This window comes from Tetrao urogallus (assembly GCF_951394365.1).
Source record: "Tetrao urogallus genome assembly, chromosome: 2".
NCBI lineage: Eukaryota > Metazoa > Chordata > Aves > Galliformes > Phasianidae > Tetrao > Tetrao urogallus.
The window spans coordinates 66,358,700-66,378,729 of NC_136814.1; the positions used below are offsets into that span (position 1 = coordinate 66,358,700).

General features: G+C 39.2%; 1 protein-coding gene across 1 annotated transcript in view; it reads right to left on the minus strand.

Moving 5' to 3' along the window:
* Nucleotides 1–1,421: 1,421 nt before the first annotated feature.
* Nucleotides 1,422–20,030, minus strand: part of AFG1L (AFG1 like ATPase) — a gene marked incomplete at both ends in the record, with an annotated part of 60,224 nt that continues 41,615 nt past the window's right edge. Inside the window, 7 exon segments of the mRNA XM_079550357.1 lie at nucleotides 1,422–1,556; nucleotides 2,244–2,357; nucleotides 3,530–3,670; nucleotides 12,305–12,405; nucleotides 12,662–12,732; nucleotides 16,267–16,349; nucleotides 17,207–17,226. Of these exon segments, the coding sequence (XP_079406483.1) occupies nucleotides 1,422–1,556; nucleotides 2,244–2,357; nucleotides 3,530–3,670; nucleotides 12,305–12,405; nucleotides 12,662–12,732; nucleotides 16,267–16,349; nucleotides 17,207–17,226 (665 nt within the window).

Here is a 20,030-nt window from a genome sequence, read left to right on the forward strand (position 1 = left end):
GTATTAGCTTTACCTACACTTAGGTACGTACAAATGAAGTATACATCTATGTGTCTGTGTATACACACAGATGTGCATGAATCTCAGCAGTCTCTCTTTTGAAAAACAAAACAAAAAAATCCCTGAAAGCATACATCCATTCTTCATCAATTCCTAAGTAAATGTAATACGTTCTCATTGGATTTTTCCATAAATATACATTAAAATTCTCAGGTGTAGTCACTCTTGTGGGCATAACACATTCACATCAATTGTAAACTATAAGCATAGGCTCTAATGATTATTTGGAAAGCTGGCACAGCCCAGGCCAAAGCAGTGGTCAGAACAGGAATCCAGACTTGAGCACTTGACTCCCAAGGCATCTGAACTGCTGTAACAACTCTAAGTGCACAGGACCTATCCAGTTCCTCCTATTAAGAAGTCCCTTTTAAAAGCCTGCTTTAATTGTGATGGGGGTTAGGGCTCAAACAAGCATCATAAAAGCAGAGATGAATATTTTTGTAATGATATTTTACCAAAGCAATATATTTTGGTAAAACACACTTGTATTGCAAAATGGTGGAACTGCCTCAGTAGCATTGCCTGCCATCGCCAGCTCAGGGCAGATGTGTCACTAGTGATGGAAGGTGCTGCAGAGATGAAAGTTCAGAAACACATTACTAGAGTGAAAGGAACAAACCCAGCTTGCAAGAAATGGAAAATACAGGGCAAGTATTAAGTTGCCCTTCCAAATTATGGTATACACTGCCAAGGTAGTTTCTCTTACCTTATGTGATTACTTGGATTTAATCCTCTGAGATTTCCAGCATCCTCTAGCTCCTCCCCAGGCTGCTCTGGGATCAAACTGTTAGTTTTGTATTAACCAAACTGAGCAACGGGCTGATTACATGAAACTCTTGGAGTCTGAAAGTCAGCAGATGGTTACACACAGAAAACAGAGGGGAAAAAAAAAACAAAGGAGAATGCATTACAGAGGAGCAATGTAGCTCTCCGCAGAGAGCTACAGAACATCAGGAGCTCCATCAAGAAAGCCTTCTATCCCTCTTTTGTGCAAACTGTACAAGAGGGGACAGAAGCAGTGCGTGATCCACAAAGTGCCCTCTTTGGGTAACAGCATTCCCGACCCACTGCGAATCCTGCAGAGCCCAGTGACTTTGTCTCCAGACTAATTCTCATCCAGTCACACTTCCTCAACATCGAATTATGTTTCACAGAGAATAAAACGAAGGTAAAATTTCACATGCCCACACACTGAGGGTACAAAAGAATAAGTCTTCATGTCCTAAGCATGAAAACCAAACAACGAAAGAAATACAATCCAGATGATAAAGTGCCATTATTACTTCGGTTTTGCTGTAAGGCCTTCTAATTCTGTAGTTTACTTCTTTGCATACTTTCTGGTGCTTTTATTCAACTTTTAATTACATCCGCTCTTTGTTTCTGTCCCCATCTTTCCAGTATTGTTCAGTCTGCATTTCTGTGAGCCGTGAGATAGTACGCTGAAATGCAAAGATTTCCTCTTCTCCTGTGAAGATGGAGAGACCTTTGGCAGAATCCTGTATCAGTACACAAAAACAGTACCACAATAAGTGAGAAACAGAGCTGTACTGAAGGGCATCCGACCTCAGTCTTCATATGCTGAGTGCTTTATAGGCTTGGACAACAAAAACAGCAGCATGGCACCAAGAGAAAACGAAATTAACCTCCTGAAATTGAACAAAACCACCTATTTCAGCTAAGCAATCCTCTGACAGAGCACAGCAAAGTAAGAATTTGGATGCTAACACACTAGCCATCTACTTCCACTTCTCTGTTGGCTGCTTGCATGCTGATTTAAATGAGAAAAAGGAAAAACAGAATGAGCAACACAGAGAACTGTCTATGAAGATGTGTGAGGCAGCCCTGGGCAGCCTGGCAGGAGACAGAAAAGATCATTCGTAATTTCCAGATTTTAAATGTTGGAGCTAAACTTATTTTCATACATCACTGAACACATCTACTGACTAACAATCAAAATTACCTTAAAATTTATGCAAAATGGTTCTATACAGTGTGTGATATTTTCTTTGACTATGAATAAGCAACAAAGCATACAATTAGGAGAGCGACAGATACGCTGCAGGAAAAACAGCAGATCACTGGTTCAACCTGTTTACCTGATTCCTCTTCTTAAAACTGCTGCTATAATTATGAGACCACAACCAATTTTGTTACAAAAGGGAGAGGATGTTAGTATCATGTACCTGGCTCAAGTCCAAATCATCTATCAACACTCTGCTGTCCTCCAGCTCACTGCTGCCGGCTTCTACCACAAACAGGCTCTGGAGAGGAGTCGCTGCAGAGCAGATAATGCGCACCTGAAAGGAACCAGGCAACGAGATTCAGCACCCATGCTGTGTGAAAAGGGATAACATGCATCTTTTATGAGAAGCAAACCTCAAGTAGGATCTCGTGGGTTCTTTTTCCACGTGTTTCTCCTTTCTCTAACACTGCTGATAGATTAACCTTACTTCCTCATCTGGAATACTGACCTCACGGGATCTTTTCCTTAATAGCACCTCAAGCAGTAACTTTTACTCAGAGAACAGAACAACTGTGCTATTAAACACTTGGTGCACCGCCCACATCTTTCTACCCGAAGAATGCCTACACTCGAGATGTCCCAGCAGTCCAAGCCACTCCTCTCGCACCTAAGACACTCAGATACACACTGTTTGCTGATAACAAAGGCTGGTCTGCGTCTGCTGGGAGGAGATGCCAGGTGCAGTGGGGGACAGGCTGACTGCAGCCTTGTGGTCCCAGCACTGCGGCCTGGTCTGCACTCAGCATGCAGGCAGCCAGTGAGCACTAGGAACGTGGCTGTGATGTGACTGCAGGCACGCCCAGCTCAGTGCCTTGCTGGGTCAGGGCCTCTCTCATCTTGCCAGGACAGACTTGAAAAAAACCTCAATTTATATTTCCTGATTGCATAAATATTGAAGTTTATGCATATATAATCAAACAGAACACGTAAAATCCTTTCTTCCATTACTTAAAAAAAAAATCTAAAACATGAACTTCTCTTTTTTGGTTGCTTTAATAGTCCTGATTTTACTTCCATGATTGAAACCACTGTAAATCCTAGTGAAGTGCTGTATTTATTATTACTATTTCATTAGCAGCTCCACAACCAAATGTAAAGCCCAAAGCGATTGTTTCCTTTAAAATTAATAATGTAACAGTGCTATTAACTCCTTAGTCCTCAGTGCAGGAAGGATTCCTGACCAGTGCCCATACAGCCCGAAACCACTTATTCTCAGGTAGGCTTCAACACAATCTTTCATCATTAAAATGTGGTCATGCTTACTACTCACAAAAATACAATGGCACCTCATTTGCCTTATTCACAATGGGGCAATCTGTGAAACCAGGAGGATGCCTTGCTGCTTATGCTTTCCAGAGTACCAATATTTAATTGGCTGAAGGTAACAGGCAGGTCTGGGGGCTCTCGCTGTTACTCCTGCTCATGCCTGAAAGGCTCGGTTCTCACCTTATGCTCGTAAAAGGTATCAATCAGAGTAATGAAACGCCGAGCTTGAGTCCTTTTTGCCATGGTAAGAGGTGGGATGTCACGAACAAAGACTGTGTCAAAATGCTTTGATATTTCCAAGTAGTCACTGGCCCCAAGAGGCTGAAACAAAACAAACCACAGGAAATGGAAACCCGTGAGAGAAAGATCTATAGCACTGTACCCTGCACTATTATGCTTACAGAAGGAAGGGTGAAAAGTCCTCATCACATTCTTATTTTTCAGGAACAAACAGTTCAGTTTGCTCTTACTGACACAGGAAAACGTGTGCTCACTCATACTAATGGCTTTACCCAAACACTTTTTGTTAAGAACTTCGCTCTTCTGTACCCTGACCACCTCATGTCTTGACAATTTCAAACAGAAATGAAACACATACTGTTAAACAGTAATACATAGAAGAAAAGAACAAAAATAGTTAAGCGGCAACATCAACCTAAAGCATAAATAATTTGAACAATGAACAGGACCTAAACCATCAACAGAAGATACAGACAAGAAGTGGCACCTCATTCAAGTATTCAAACATATTCATTTAAAATGACTTTCATTACATGGAAGGTCATCTTTTTTCTGTGAGGTCTACCCTACTAGTACTGCAGGCAGTAATTTATCTTGAGCTTTTAAGTCACTATATTCAGGAAAAAAGCATCATACACCTGAAATCCATCTCGTTAGTTTTACTTGTGTGGGTACTTGAGTATATTGATGCAACCATTCCATCGAGGAAGATCAGCAGCATCCTGCACAATGTTGCAACTCCCTTCCTAATGAAATGCACTGTCTCAACAGGACAATACGGTTATAAAGCACGGCAATATTGCTAATAACATAAAAACAGGAAAACAGAAATATTGTACATAACAAATTACTAAACAAATTTACTGTAGACCAAGCATAGCTGCTTCACTAGAATCTCTCCTCAAGAAATTATGGGCAATTATTAATGATAATCCTGAAGAGGACTTTGGGTTTTGAGAATGGAAACCCCACAGAAACTGTACACACACCAGCAGAGGACAGCGAAGCTCTGATGGCGTTCCAGAAATTCTTCTGGTGACAAATAGGAACAAGGAGAGCTTCTCACCAACCAACCTCACAGGCAAGGATCGAAGACCCAGATTCTAAGCCAGTTCCCCCACGTGCACTTTGGTGAATCACCTGCTTCCCTATTCACAACCACGCAACTTCCTTGTGACATCTGTGGGAAAGAACTACTACACGTTCAAGTACTTTTAGCAGTGTTAAAGAGCTGTACATATTGTATCTTCAGCTCCGAGTTGCACATACTGTTTACTTTCTCTCCAGTTTTAGTCCCCCTGCCATTATTATGGTGTGAAAATGTTCAAGAAAGTCAAAGGAACCAGCGGACAAACACTGCAGAGCCAGCCCACTTAGCATCTCACCACTGGATAAAGGTCAAGACTATTTGGAAAACAATCATCGTGAGTGCTAAAGAAAACAAGGCAAACTGTAAAAGCATGACACATCATGTGAAAAAAGGAAGACATTATACTACTTTTGCTTCTTTCTACTGCCATAAAAATGTTTTTAATAGATGGTTACAATAGGCATCCTTAATCACAGCCAAACAAGGATTCAACCTACTTCAGCAGCACAAGAAGCAGGCAGTTCAAAACTCCTCTACTTAAAGGAAGGCAGATCATTCTGAGTGTTTTAACAAGAATTTCTGAAACACCTACATCAGCAATGAGTGGTGATATTCTTTCAGAGTGGATGGAAATGTGCCTTTGGAGACTCCCAGATCTTATCAGAAAGATCTGAGCCAAGCAGCCACGACTGTTTTAGCAGAATAAGATTACACCCCCCCGCCAAGACTTGAGTCTGGTGAGACACAACAAAATCCCTGAAGAAGTCAGCTGTTGTACACAGCTGAGCTGTACAGTTCTCCACATAGAAAAGTTCTCCAACCCTCTACTTCTGGAGTTGAGAAACACACAGCCCTGCAGATGGAGACAAGGCTTTTAATAACTTGCTCTTACTTTGCACAAGTCCTTCAAGAATTTCTGCCCTATTCTACTTCTGTAAAGAGAAGGAACAATCACCAAACTCACTAATGCTCTGGGGACAGTTTAAAGCCCTGCCCTAACCAACTAACAGCAGCAAAGGAAACAAAGCCAGACTAATGGGTTCAAGGCCAGCTGACACCACTGCTGGAGATGCAGACTGTATACTCCAAACACAAAGGCTCTACTTAGGAGAGGATTTCCACTGTTAGAGCAGCCAACAGCCTGCCACTCAAACTGCCCTACAGGCCTTCTGCTATCGGTGCAGCAAGATCCTCAGTACTGGCTGGGTTCTGACTTCCAGCAATTGAGGCTTGGATAAGAGGACAAGATTAGTGAGAAACAATTTCAAACACTTACCACTGTCCCCTCTGTAAGTCTGCAGTACTGAAGTTTATTTTATGAACCTTAGCCAGCGATGGAAAGTCTTCTGTTTTTTGTTCAGTAGACTACACAAAGGTATCACTTTCTCTGAAGTTGCTAATGAAGCTAAATTTCCTCCTAATATTAACACAGATATGTAATCTTCTAACTAGAAGTTAAGCCTGGTTAATCTGGTCCTCTGAACAGCATCCTACAAATACCTTAATTTGGTATGTGTTTCGGGTACTGTCTGATCTTCCTTCTGTTTTACTGGCTATTGATCAAAACTGAGCTTCAGAACCGTAGCACAATAATAACTGTCAATAACCATTTGTTACCCACTCTTTCACCTAATGAGATTTTTGTTGTCTTGCACAAAATGTTAACAGATATGAATTTTTCTCATGGTACTGTTCTTCCTGGATGTAAAACTGCTGTAGATTTTTGTCATTAACTCTGATGCCAGGAATCACTATTTTCTAGGCATTGCACTAATGCAAAACGCATTAGCACTAGCATGGGCTAGCCTCCTTACAGAGTGCTTACCCCACTTCAGCCTGCTGGAGACTGAGTTCTTGTCTTCATTTGTTTTTGTTTTTCTCTCTACTTAATGCATTTTCAGCCATCATCATCTCAGTTCGAGTAGGATGTTTATTATTTGGAGCTCTCAGTGGACTGCTTTAAGAGTTAGTTGTCATCTGTTTCTATTATATATCCCATTAATTAAAGTAGAAAGCACCCATCTTTGGTGGCTCATCAGTGACAAAACAGCTCATCTTTTAGAGGTTGCCTGAAGAATAAAAAACGCTTTACATGTGTTAGGAAAAGATATTTCATCTTAGGAGAAAATTTGCTTGTTGACACTGGAAGATGTTCTTCCAGGGCTGCTGCCAATAAAACCCCGAGGAGTTGTAATTGACAGAGACTATAATTTAATGCAGAAACTCCAACACTTCAAAACTTCATAAAAACAAAATACAGTTTAAGACTATATAACATTTACAACTTACATATTAGACAACAACAAAAAATTACAAAGCTCTTTCTGCTGTTTCCTAAGGAGCCACTACTACGGCCGATGAAATAGAGCATCAATGTTCATTTTAAGATCACAATTCAAGTAAGGAACAGCAAACACTGAAGAACAGACCTGTGACGCATCTACATCAAAGTTTAAGCAAAAACAAAGCATTTAGGGTGTAGGTAACTTGGTGAAGAAATTTAAAGAGTCTTAAGGCAGTGTGAACCTTTTAGAAAATTTGGCTGGTCAAAGGCAAAGAGGACTTCACTGAAGCCCTATAATTAACCTGGGAATTTAATGAAGAAGGCAACTTCTTAGTAAGTTTTACCAAGGGGTCTTGTGGGGAAAAAAAACAAAAAAAAAAAAGGAAGCATGTCATTGTGTCATTAAAGATCACATCAGAGGGCATACCAAGGAAAGTTCCAAATAATAGTATTGATTTGGTGTTTCCTAACTAAGCATCATGCGTCAGTCTGAAACTTTAAATCCTGTAGCCTGCCTCAATATTGCTTGATAGAAGGCTACATAACTTGTTTGCTGAAATATAAACTGATTGATCTGTTATTCTTTCTTTTAAATATGCTTTAAAGTATGTTTTAGCTACTCTCAGTACGAAACCTCCCCCCAAAAAACCCAAAACAACCTACCCCTCTTCACTGTTAATCACACAAACAGAAGACACATTGAAAAAACTGACAGTTCAGACAGATGTTAGCCTGTGCAACCTTCTCTTAGATCTCTTGAATATATGACATCTGATAAAGTGTTGAATGGCATTACCCAATGCTTCCTCCCGCCCTGTAGGGCCCTTGACCCACCCAGGGTACAGAACAGAGATTCTCACATAATGCATATTTACTAGTACGGGTTTTGTCCTCTTTACTGGTATGTCACAAGGCCTCATTTTTCATGGACTTTTCAAATACTCATGTTGAAGAAAAATCGTGCATTTCTTCTTTGGCTTTTGTTACCACAACAACTTCACTCGTAATGAATTTATCTCCACAACTACGGCTGTGAATCAAGAAAGTGATACTGTCTGTAGAGTACAGAGGACAGAGAAATTCGAGCTACAAGTAAGCTTTTGGTACTAGACCAACATCTTCTGAAACTCTTCCAGGTTTCCTGGATGACACCAATTTAAAGCAGAATTGCTGCTGACTTCAGCTACAGCCATGACTATTGCAAGTTACGCTACAGAGACATGAGGAAGTCTAGAAAAACGGTTATGATTGCCAACAGCAAAGAGGTGGGTATTTTGTTTTCGTTTGTTTTCTTAGAAGAATAGCATTTTGGCATTTTACATCACCATTCTTTAGGTTACCCATCCATAAAATCAGTTTTATAGGTACTGCCAGCAGAGGGCAGCAGTTGCTATGCTCAAGCGAGAGGAAGACTGAAAGCCAAGACTAGGAGCTAAACAGTACCTACTCACTCCCTTAGGACCTTGGAGAATGAAATACAAGGTATGCTGTCGCCTCAATTATTTATACCAGATCAGGAGTCAAGCCAAGCTGTCACAACAACCAGGTTTAAACAAAATTTTAAAAGAAAAGTGAAGAAAGAGAAATGGCAGAGAGTGATTTTTCTAAGGCTTAATGAATACTGACCTTACTGTGTGTGCACAGAAATGAAACTTTGCTTTGATGGGATATGATTAAAAAGGAACAAAAACACAGTTCTGAAAGATTACACCAGAGAAGCACATTTTACAGGAAGCCATTCTAATAAGCAGATAACTACTTTCATGCCACCACTCACTGTACTGCCATATAAGCCCCAGACGTGGCACAGACCTGAAAAATTGCTTTTTATTTTGCTTTAAAGCAACTCAAATAGATCAATATTCTGTCACTCCATGTTTTATAGTTTCCCACGTGCTTATGTAATCCAGTAAAACTTTAAAAAAAGAAAAATTTCAACATTTGAATTGAACTGAATCAGCTAAAACATGTAACTTTCCTCAGTGAGGAAACCGATGTAAAAATTAGCACTATCAAATCAGCTGCATGCCACATGTCTCTGTGTTTTACTTCTTTACAGATTAATTGGCAACTGTTAGTTATTAATACCTGATGCATTATTTTAGACCTATTGTTGATATGGAAAAAAAAAATTATAGTAAGACGTGAAGCAAGATAATAAACTATAATACTATGTAGGTCACTCTGAAAGTAATGCCTCCTATTTATTTCCATGGAAACTACAACAGACACAGAGAGCACAATAACTATGTTTGATAGAGCAAATTCTCAGCTACAAAACACGATTTTTCAACACTGTCACCACTATGCATTTTTGCCAGTGATGAACAAGAGCCTGCATGCTGCGCTTGTAATAATCAGCACCAGTGGAGGTGATCCACTGTCGCTGTCATCACAGCTGAAACGCAGCACCCACTGCCTCACTGTGCTCACGTCCACCGTTTGGTCCCCATCAATGCTCAGCAAGTGTCAACAAGTGTCAGTGGGTGCCAGTTTTTTCTACATGGAGGAACTCAGTGACACACCTTTGCTTCATACTCCCATGTCAGACGTTATTCTGTCAGACTGCTCCTCTGCTGCTGTCAGTCACACAGCAACAACACCTAATGGGGTTCTGGTGGGAAGGTTCAACCTCTACTGCCGTACCACCACCATCTGCCACTGACACTGTGGGCCAATAATGAATAGGAAGCATTACTTTTGGAGCAGCTATTGTAAACAGAAGTCTGAACAGAGTTGATACATTCTAATATGAAGCCTGCTTTTCATCATAGAACGTTCCCATTCTATATGCATGCTTCAAACTGACTTCATGTGAATATACGACACGTATTTATTTGTAAAAAAATCAGTTATCCACTGTATTTCTGAGAGTAAAGCTATTACTTGCTCTCAAGTTAAACTTTCCTTTACAAGCGACTGGATGAGAAATTGTGCTTCTGTGTTGTGGATCAAGAATGTCCAATTTGTAAGAAAGTTGTTTTGGTGTCAGGAAGATGCTTTATACACGATAGGGCACCATTCAAACCACAGGAAGTGACTGGCCTTGGCAAAATGCACTCTGCAATCATCACACAGACTCATGGTAGAGTAAGCACTGCACAAAGGGTAGCGACAGCAGTGATCCCAACACCCTCACATCTCTGCCTGCAGACATTTTAAGACCAGAAGTGATCTTGACATCACCAACTTCCCTAAATTTTACAGGCAGTCAGCCTAAGGATAATTACTATTTTAGGTCAAACACCTCTTCCTAAAATTATACACAGTTTGGACACAAAACGTAGCACAAGTAGGCTCTGCCATTTCCTTCAGTACTTGGGGAAAGTATGCTGCTGCTTTTTTTTTTTTTTCCTTTAATCTGAATCTCTCTGCATTCTCTGGCTTTCATCACGTTTCTTCTAGATTTAGGAGCCCATTAATACCTCTATTTTTTCCAACTAAGACAGCTGTGTGTTACAAAACTATCTTCCAGTCCTCTTTTTGACAAACTGAACAAAACGAACTGTAAATCTGTCATGCGAAGGCACAAATTCTCCAGCTTCAACAATTTCTGCCTTTTTCAACAGCCTCTTCAGAATTTTCTGTATCTTCCCAAAAATTCTGATGTCAAAACCGCAGCTAACATTCTGCCATCAATCTCACAGTGCTGCTTCCAAAGCTAAAATAGTCTTTCTACCCTCCTTTCCATGCCACCAACCCAGGAGAAATCAGGCCTCAGTGCTCCAGCATTCCATTTGGTAACAACCCATCTGCAAGAAATATTTTTATACGTTAGTTAACTAACTTTTCAACCCATTTAACAGATAGTGCCAATTTCTTAGTAAGAACACCATGTAGAAAAGTCAGCCTTCTCTGCAAAATCAGGGAGACTGAAATTCATTTCATTTCCATTCTTTAATTATCTACACTATGAAACCAGAATCAACTTTTCCAAGACCATTTCTGTACTAAAAGCTGACTGATAGACTGAAGTTATACAAGTCCTACTTGGGTTTTTTGCCTGTTTGTCTGTTACCACTGGCACACAGTAGCACTCTAGCACTCTGGAATTTCACTTGCAGAATATTCACTTTAAATAAAAACCCCGTCAAAGATCTCAGCCCAGTTTTCCAGCACTAATGATCTGAAATGCATTTGCAGGCTATTTATAACATATTCTCAAATTATTAACAGATTGAAAGTTATTTTACTACTCTTCAGTGAAATACATATTTTACCCTGCTTCATCTAGAACTAAGTTTTTCTTGAAAAACCTTTTCCTTTTCCCACATCGTTATTAAAGGTTCAGTCACCTCCTCTGAGAAGAAGCCAGTAATGTTCAGGTAATATAAACTGTGCCAAAATTCCTGTCTTACTTGACAAAAACGAAAACTGGTTTTGTTTGAAACTGAAAGTCTCCTTCTCTGGAGATGTTCAAGACCTGCCTGGATGCCTACCTGTGCGACCTGCTGTAGGGAACCTGCTTTGGCAGGGGGTTGGACTCGATGATCTCTGGAGGTCCCTTCCAACCCCTACAATTCTGCGATTCTGTGAAAGTCCAAAACCTACAGTCTGCAATGTAATTACCTGAAAAGCACTTTCACTGGTTATCACCTCAGTAGCTACAAGGAAGTGAAAACAATGCTACAATCAAAGGATTGGCGAACATACTGGGGAAAAAAAGAACAAAAGTGCTGTCAGCCCTGCTAAGGGTTGTGATCACATCACAGTAACTTCGGGTATAAGGCTCCTGGGGGAGGACTGTCTTCACACCCTGTGAGGTCATACACAGACAGCATTTCAGGAATTGTACCCACATACAATCACAAAACACACCTAATAGAATTTGGCAGTATTTAAAGAAATATAGCAAGTTTTTAAGAAAGCCTGGGACTAAATAGGCCTTGTACAGCTAGTCACAACTAAGGAATGCAACAAGAGATTAGAGCAGCAGCAAAGCATTCATCTGACAGCAGCAGGATTACTAGTGTTTTGCCCAAGTACAAACTTATAACCCAAATTTTAAAAACAGTATTTGGATGCTTTTTATATATGATTATGTTTTGTCTCCTAATATTCCAACAATGATGCTAGGCCAGGCATAGACTGCAGTAGGATTTTCAAAGACAATGTAATTAAAAGTGAATTTACCGTATAATTAAAAAGAAAATGATTATTGTTCTCTTGGGAAGTTTTGTTGTTTGGTGGTGTTTTTTTTCCTTTCAAATTCAAAATCTTTCTGCAGGTGAAAAAAGCTTTTAATTCAGTAAGACTTGGAAAAATAGTAAGTTTGTACGGTGTTTTTTTAAACTGTGAAAAGTCTGAGCGTTAACTGATCTAGATTTGACTGGGTACTCACTCTGTCACACAGCTCTTCAAATGTGAAGTCTGCAATGGTTCCACACGCTTTATTCAGCCTCAGCTCTCTGCCTTGCACTTTTAGAATCCTTGGTCTAGTTACTATGGGAACATGAACAAAGACTCAATCTTCTCCGGATAATTACTATAAAATTCATCTCTTACAGATAGGAAATGCATAGCTTGATGAATAATAGCACATGATTCAACACATAAATTAGACAAAATGCTGATACAATGACTGCCACTTGAGTGTGGCATCAACCCATATACAGCAATGGAACTTATTAATTGGTCAGTGGAGATTGGGCATTGTGTTCTAAATGTATTCTCTTTCAAGAGAAATTAACTTACGTACAATCATTTTGTTTCTGAGCCAGCTCATCAAACAACTTATCCATGACAGCCTCCACATCAGCTTCACTTGTGCTACAGTGAAAAGAATAATAGAATATGAAATTAATAACACTTGAAGCCAACATCAAACAGCTGCCTGAGCCTGCTTAGCTTTTTGCCCATGAAAAAGAGAACAGGATGTTATGCTCTAAATACAAACATTAGATTTAGAATACACTTAAAAGTAGAGAATATTAACTCTCAGGTAGATGATTCTGCCTTATTTGCATACACTGAAAGACTTCTGTGTTTTGAGCTGTTTCCAGTAATGAGGCAATACAGGCAGAGCAGATCCATTAACACTATGTGTACACAATGAGAAAAAAGGCTTCTGGCTCTATCTAGCATGCAAAATAAGAGCAAATAGACAAGGCAAGGCAGTCAAGCACCTAAAGAAGTATCCTTTGAAATGTCTGAAGGGACTTCTTGAAATTAAATATTAGAGCAGCTTTATGATGAGAAAAAAAAAAATCAAGTCAACTGATTGTATTGAATGAAATGTACACAGCTTGTAAAATTAAAGTGAGATTCATAATGCCAGCATTAGTAATTGTATCTGCTTCATTTTTTCTACCGACCCATAGAACACTGTTTCGGAAAAGGCTATCCACGGGTAAGGAAAATATATATTATCTGTGCACACAGCTGAAGTTTATGTTCTACTTCTGATACCACAAGAATGATGTATCAATACAATCAGAGAATTTTTTTCCCCACAATGGTTTACAAGTCCAAACTCTTCGTGTCCATCTTCCTTAAATAAGACAGTATGTCCAGCTGAGTTCAAAAGCAGTGAACAGTAAATTAAGGCGACAGCACACAATGAACCTGTACTAAAATATATAATGCTTCCTTGAAGGTTGTATAATATTTGTTGCAAAAAGTCTACCTTTATAGATAGCAGATGCACTTAAGTTGTGTTGCTGCACACAGACATCCGTAAAGTGACAAGTGTCGATCAGCAAATCACACAAATATTTTCCTCTTCATTAAGCCTCAAGCATCTTAAAAACGTTAAAAGCAAAACTGAAATAATTACTTTAGTAGTTCAAAATTAGTGATACCAAAGCTTGTAGACACAGAGGATCCGGGGGAAAAAGACTTCTGCAAGTTCTATTTGAAACCCTCAGAATAAAACTGTTCTCAGTAGATGACGTCAGATAAAATACGTTCCAAAAGAATTAGATTTCTAAAAAAAAGTGAGAAATGAAAAGGAACAGACAAACCCAGAACAGAGCCATACAACAGGGAGGAGAGCACTTACGTATCAGAGAACATGCACCCATGCATGCATGTACCTGTCACAAAGTGTGATATAAAGACTACAAGAAACACACAAACATGACACAAGGTGGATATTTGTACCTAACTACCAAGAAAGTTTGTTTTGAAAATAGACACCTGAGACTGAAATCAAGGAAGTTGCTTTGATCAGTCATCATGTAATTATGTTACACTGATTGCTTTCAGATGAGTAAAAGCAACTTAAAGCAACTCCTAGATGCAACCCTTATTCGAAATGAAGAAAAGACTGCACAGATTATGAAGCACAGATTATGTGAGGAGTTAAAAAAAGTTATGATGATGGTATTATAACCATTAGTAGTGGAACGTACATACGCTGAACAAAAAGATTTTCTTTGGGGGAAAAGACTAAATGAATTTCAAAAATCTGAAGCGAAATACTATACAGTACCTAATAATTAAGAAAAAATACACACACACAAAAAAAAACACTAAGTGAGTTCTGTAAGGTTGAAAGTTCTAATGAACAAGTCTGAATAGAAGATTAAATGCAATTCCCTCAGAGAAAGAGTAGACAATGAGGCTAAGCATCTTATTTCCAATGGCAGCTTCTGGTCTTCTGTTTTTCCACTGCTTCCAAATGAATTACTAAGTTCTAGAGGTAGTCAACATCCTTCCAATGTCAGAACATGGCAAAGACTTTTCAGCAATGTCTACCATCCTCTCGGTCTCAAGTTTCTCAGCAGAACACCATGAAATGCACGGAAGAGCACCGCTCCTGGGCCTTATTCACACATTCCTTCTCCTCTGAGAAGCAATGTCACTTAGCTTGTTACCTATGGGAAACCACATGTGCAGTCTTCATTTACTTGGAGTATGGACAGCGAAGAAAAGAACACGGTAAGGGCTTTCCACAGCTATGGAACAGAAGGTCACAGAGTGCACCAGGCACTAAGCACAGCTTGAAGCAAGGACAGCTGTGTAGGGACCAGAGTAAGAGCCACAGGGACCAACTCGGAGATAACAGAGGTGACTTCCAGCAGTACCTCCAAGAAGACAACATGAAACTTAAAAAACTTTAAAAAAAAAAAAAAAAAAAAAAAAAAGGAGCCACACAGGAATACAGAGCAAGAGATTTTTTTCTTGAGCTTGTTTGCAGATGCAGAACCTCCATTTAAGCTGCATTTTCCATACCTAGGATGTTTTAATTTCCTTCCAGAATTAGCTAGAGCTGAGTATGTTCCTTTTATACATGTGAACAAGTAACAGTGGGGCCAGGCCCTAACAATCTTGCAATGAAAGAAGCAATGAAGGAAAACATTCAAACGTTCAATAGGTTTGGAATAAAATGGAGGAAGAAATCTGCCATTTCATCCACATTTTCCCGAAACAATATACCTGATGCAATTCTGCCTGTCAGTACTTCTTTCCGACAGAAAAGTAAAACTTCTAATTTTATAGTGAAGCAGCAAGGGGGGCATGTTTGATTCATGACAGAGGTGGAAATACTGCACCCTTCTTAAGGCAAACATGATTTTAAATCCATATTATATGCCAGGTTGAAAGATATCATGGTTAAAAATCTTATTTTAGGCTACTGTCTGCCTTACTCATTTTGTTACCAATTGAATAATACCGTAACTTAAGAGCAAATAAGAGACAGAAAAAGGCCTGCAATGTAAATGTTTCCAAGTAGTTTTTAAAAAAGGACATTTCTAGTAGGCAGATAATGCTGCAACAGTGAATGTGATCTTTAAAGACATTTATTTGCAAACACAGAATGAAGTGCTGAAGAAATTTTGTCACAATAAACAGAAAATGTCAAAATATGAGTTTGCTGTTTTTTTCCAATCCACAGCACTGGAAACACCCAACACGAGATGAATCCTTGTCATTGGAAACACCCAACATTAAATGAATCCTTGTCATTAGATTTCTACAAATACTTAATTACTTAAATACAATAAGGATGTTCTTCTATTATAAGAGAATTGTGCAATCTCTTACAAGAGGATATTCATTACTTTCTAACCATCTGTCACTTCAGTTCTCCAAACACCACACCTCCCCAAAAAATCCAATTAGTTTTTATTCAGTCACACATTATAAACGATGCTAGTGTGGGTACTGAAAATGTAGTTTAATGAAGTTAATATCGAGGCATAATGGAAGGCGGTTTGCTGAACAAAATGGACCAGAAAGCAAAGAAAGGAAAAGTCACAGCCTGCTAATTCTACTACACATTTTTCATCTCCCATTCACTAGGAAATTATTGGCTAATAAGGAAAAAGAGGGCAAATACCTCACTGTAGATCAACTTACAGGTAGTACAGTTTTCCAGCAGCAGGAAGCACTCGTTTCCTGTAGTCTATTCCAGAATCAAGCTGGACTGTGCTGCAGTATTTCTACAGGGAGGGAAAAAAGAAAGAAGCTTTCCTCAAGATAATGCTGTAGTTATTACTGCCTGTATTAAATAGAAGGCACACTGCTGTGGCAAACTGTCGGCATGAATATCACCTACAACCCAGATTTAAGACATAAAATTGAAGTCTCCTTTATCACTATTGAAGGAAAGCAATAAGCTGAAAATTATACACACATTCCAAACAAAAAACAAGTGACTGTTCTCAAAAACGTATCAGTTAGAAAATGTACGCAGATTGGAAGAGCAATAAACAAAGTGGGCATTGCTTAATAACTCTGATAGGGCTTTGTTTGGTGGTGGTGGGGATTAGAAGTAATTATTTTGACATTCAAGAATATAAATTTAAAAATAGGAAATGAGGAGCAATAAATGTTTAACAGATCACAACCAACTTCTAGCAACAGAGATGACTAAAACTGCTACTCACCCAGCTAAAAATAGTTGCTTTTTTCCCTCTACTAAGATTAACAGTGCTGTAAGTCAAACATCATATATGTAAGCCGTACAGAGTCCTGCTACAAAATGCACTGAAGCATAAAGGGGAGTGAATGAAGCTACAAAAACCAAACCTTTTCTGACAGTGTACCATCCATTCAGACAAAGAACTTTAAAAGAAAAAAAATTAAGCTTCTGAGTACAATACAGATGTCCCTGAGCATACATACCTGCTGTATCAAACAGTTCTTTATTATCATTGTTAGTTATGCATGACCTTAAGGTTGAGAGCAATGTTCTCTCTAACCCCAGTGGGATTAAGATTTCACAGCCTCTACCAAAGGGAATATCTCTGTTTATCTATTAGTACTGCTGCCAACATACACCACTGCTAGCTGTTACCCAACCCCAAGCAAAAGAAGCTGTAAAAGAAAAGGAGAGAAAATTTTAACATTTTAGATAATATAACTCTATCAGCAATTTAACTAAACCAATCTAATTAATTTTGTAGGTAACTCAGCCCAATTAGAGTTTTTTGGGTTGGTGGAACCCACTAACTGATTCTGCACTGTCAGTGCACTATGAACTACCAGTTTCTCATTAACATTCTCACTTCGCATTTCATATTCTCTATCAAACTTCTTCAGATATCAAACCTGGAAATGTCAAATCTCACAGCAAGAATAAAACATCCTTAAATGTCTGAATTACTATCCTCAGTGATTTAAGGGACAATGGCCCTTTTGAAAAAAAGCATGTTGCACAGGACTTAGCAAACACAAATATCTGCCAGAGTGACTGCGACGACTCACGGCATTCATTTTTGCCCCCGACAATTACTGAAGGTTCTGTAATTATTTTAAACCTCCAGCTTCTCTGCAGAGATATACAGAGAAAGAAAGATGATGAAGAAATGATTCTGAGAGCACAGAATCCCGGGGAAATGCATGTATTTTTAATTGCGGTGAGAAAGCCATGCTAATCAAATCATTATGCCGGGCTAAGGCTACTGCAAACACAATAGCATTGGTGCTACAATATTATTACAATCTATTCCCTTTCTCTTGGTGAAAGCTTACAAAGGAAAAGAGTAATGGAGCAAAAGCAAAAAGTTGCAGAGGCATGTGATAACACGCGGAAGGAAAGGAGGGTGTGTGCGTTTTCTTCAGCATCAGGCAGGCAGGCAGGGCTGGAAGAGAGGATGCTGAAGTCTCAGTGCAAAGCTGTGCACTTGGCTGTTCTTTGATAAGCAGCGACGCTGGGCATCTTTCTGCCTACAGCTGTATTTTTTCAAAGTAATAGATTAGCTCAAGTACTATCTTCTTCACATTAGCAGGAATAAAATCCTGCTATCAGGATGGAGGATGTGCAGATGTTGGAATTTATTTAGATTTTAGATACTCTGATATTTAGCAATACTGTTTAACACTTTTCTTTTTTTTTTTTTTTTTTTTTTTTTTTTTTCCTTTCTCCCCCCTGGAAACAACAGATGGCAAATTTAGCATGAATTCAGCCTCATCTCTTTGGCCTTCAAGACAGGGTGCCAAGCCACGGCACTCTTGCAGGGTGCTGTGATGCAAGACAGAGAACAGCAAACATGGAACTAGACATACTTAGGAGCGTGGCATGTTTTTTTCATTACTGAAAGAAAAAAAATGCACCTGAAACACTGTAGCTGGTGTAAATTCATCGTGCTGATACTTACAGCGGTGCTAGCAGCTAGGCTGCTGATGACTGCTGTGAAAAGCAGGCCCTGTGCATGCTCAAATACAGACCAACAGTGGGGAAAACGACACAGGTCAGTGAGGCGTGCAGAGATACATAGGATGAAACACAACAGTCTGTTTGCATTCTGCTTCCAAACTTCGTGCTTCTTAAATGCAATCACAGTCTGTTCTGATTCATGATATTACATTACAGTGAACGAGTTTTGGAGATAAGAACTGGGGATGTAAATATTATTGACATAGATATGAAGTGGGTGCATTGCTTCCAACTTCCCTCTCTTTTCTTATTCTTCAAAATAATCAGTGGTATTGATATTCAGGATAAATCACTATCATTAACAACACCAGTGAAAAAGAACTTGTTTATAAAAAGCCAATTTATGGTCTGGGGCCTTTTTACAGCTATGAACAGTTGCCTGAAGGAAAGATACTACTTTTTCCTATAAACCTTATAGTGTATAATCATAGACATGCATCACACCACATTAGAATCCAAAATCTTGTAACATTACATAGCTTACTTGGAAAATACCTGTTAGATATCATGGACTATAGTGCTTTTCATCCAGAAAAGTAAGAGCAGCATCCAGTTCAGAGATACATCAAATACGGTTCTTACAGTCCTATTGATTTTTTGCTTCCTTAGGAAGCCAAGGTCGACTTAACAAAACACAAGATGGAAACACACAATTCTGATACACAGCAGTTTTCTGTAACACAAGATACAAACATAGGTGACAGCTAACTGGCAATTCTGAAAAATGGAAAACATTCAGGGTTTTACTGTCTTTCCCTTCGGATCATCTTAAATTTTTTTGCTCTGTTCAGCAGTGTACTGTAACCACCGTACACCAACCCATGTTCTAAACAACAACAGCCATAAAACTTTCCTAACCCTTCCGTGTGAATAAATACTGCAACTGTTTGCCAATAATTATTTTTACTGAGACGTTTTAAAGCACACTCCCAACTAGTGTTAGACATTGTATAAATATGTATAAAATAGATGGCCCCTGCCATTAAAAGAAAATGCTATAATCTATATATCTGTTATAATCTGTAGAGCAATGTGTTTCCAGAAAGCGTTCCTTTCCAACACAACTGCTGTTGTTATATTGTAAGCTTGGAAGGCAGGAACAGCTTTCTCCTTATGTGAATTACAGCACAGATCTGTAGGTACTACTGGAAAATAACAACAGTAACAACAAAAGCAAAACAGAAGCACGAGTAACACAAGCAATCATTAAATGATGTGGTGGAAGAAGTGGCTGCCAACAAAACATCACACAACCAATCACTGTTGCGGGCACTGCTATTTCCACAAACTCAGCTCAGACTCCACACTGAGGAGAGAAAGGGTCCGACAGCAGCATCAGTGAACAACAGGGCTGCTGTGGGAGGACTGCTTGCACCAACAGGCAGTAACAACAGCATTTCTCATCCACGCTGAGAATGTGCTGGTGGAGGTTGTTCTAAAGGGGAGGGGGGTTCAGCACTTG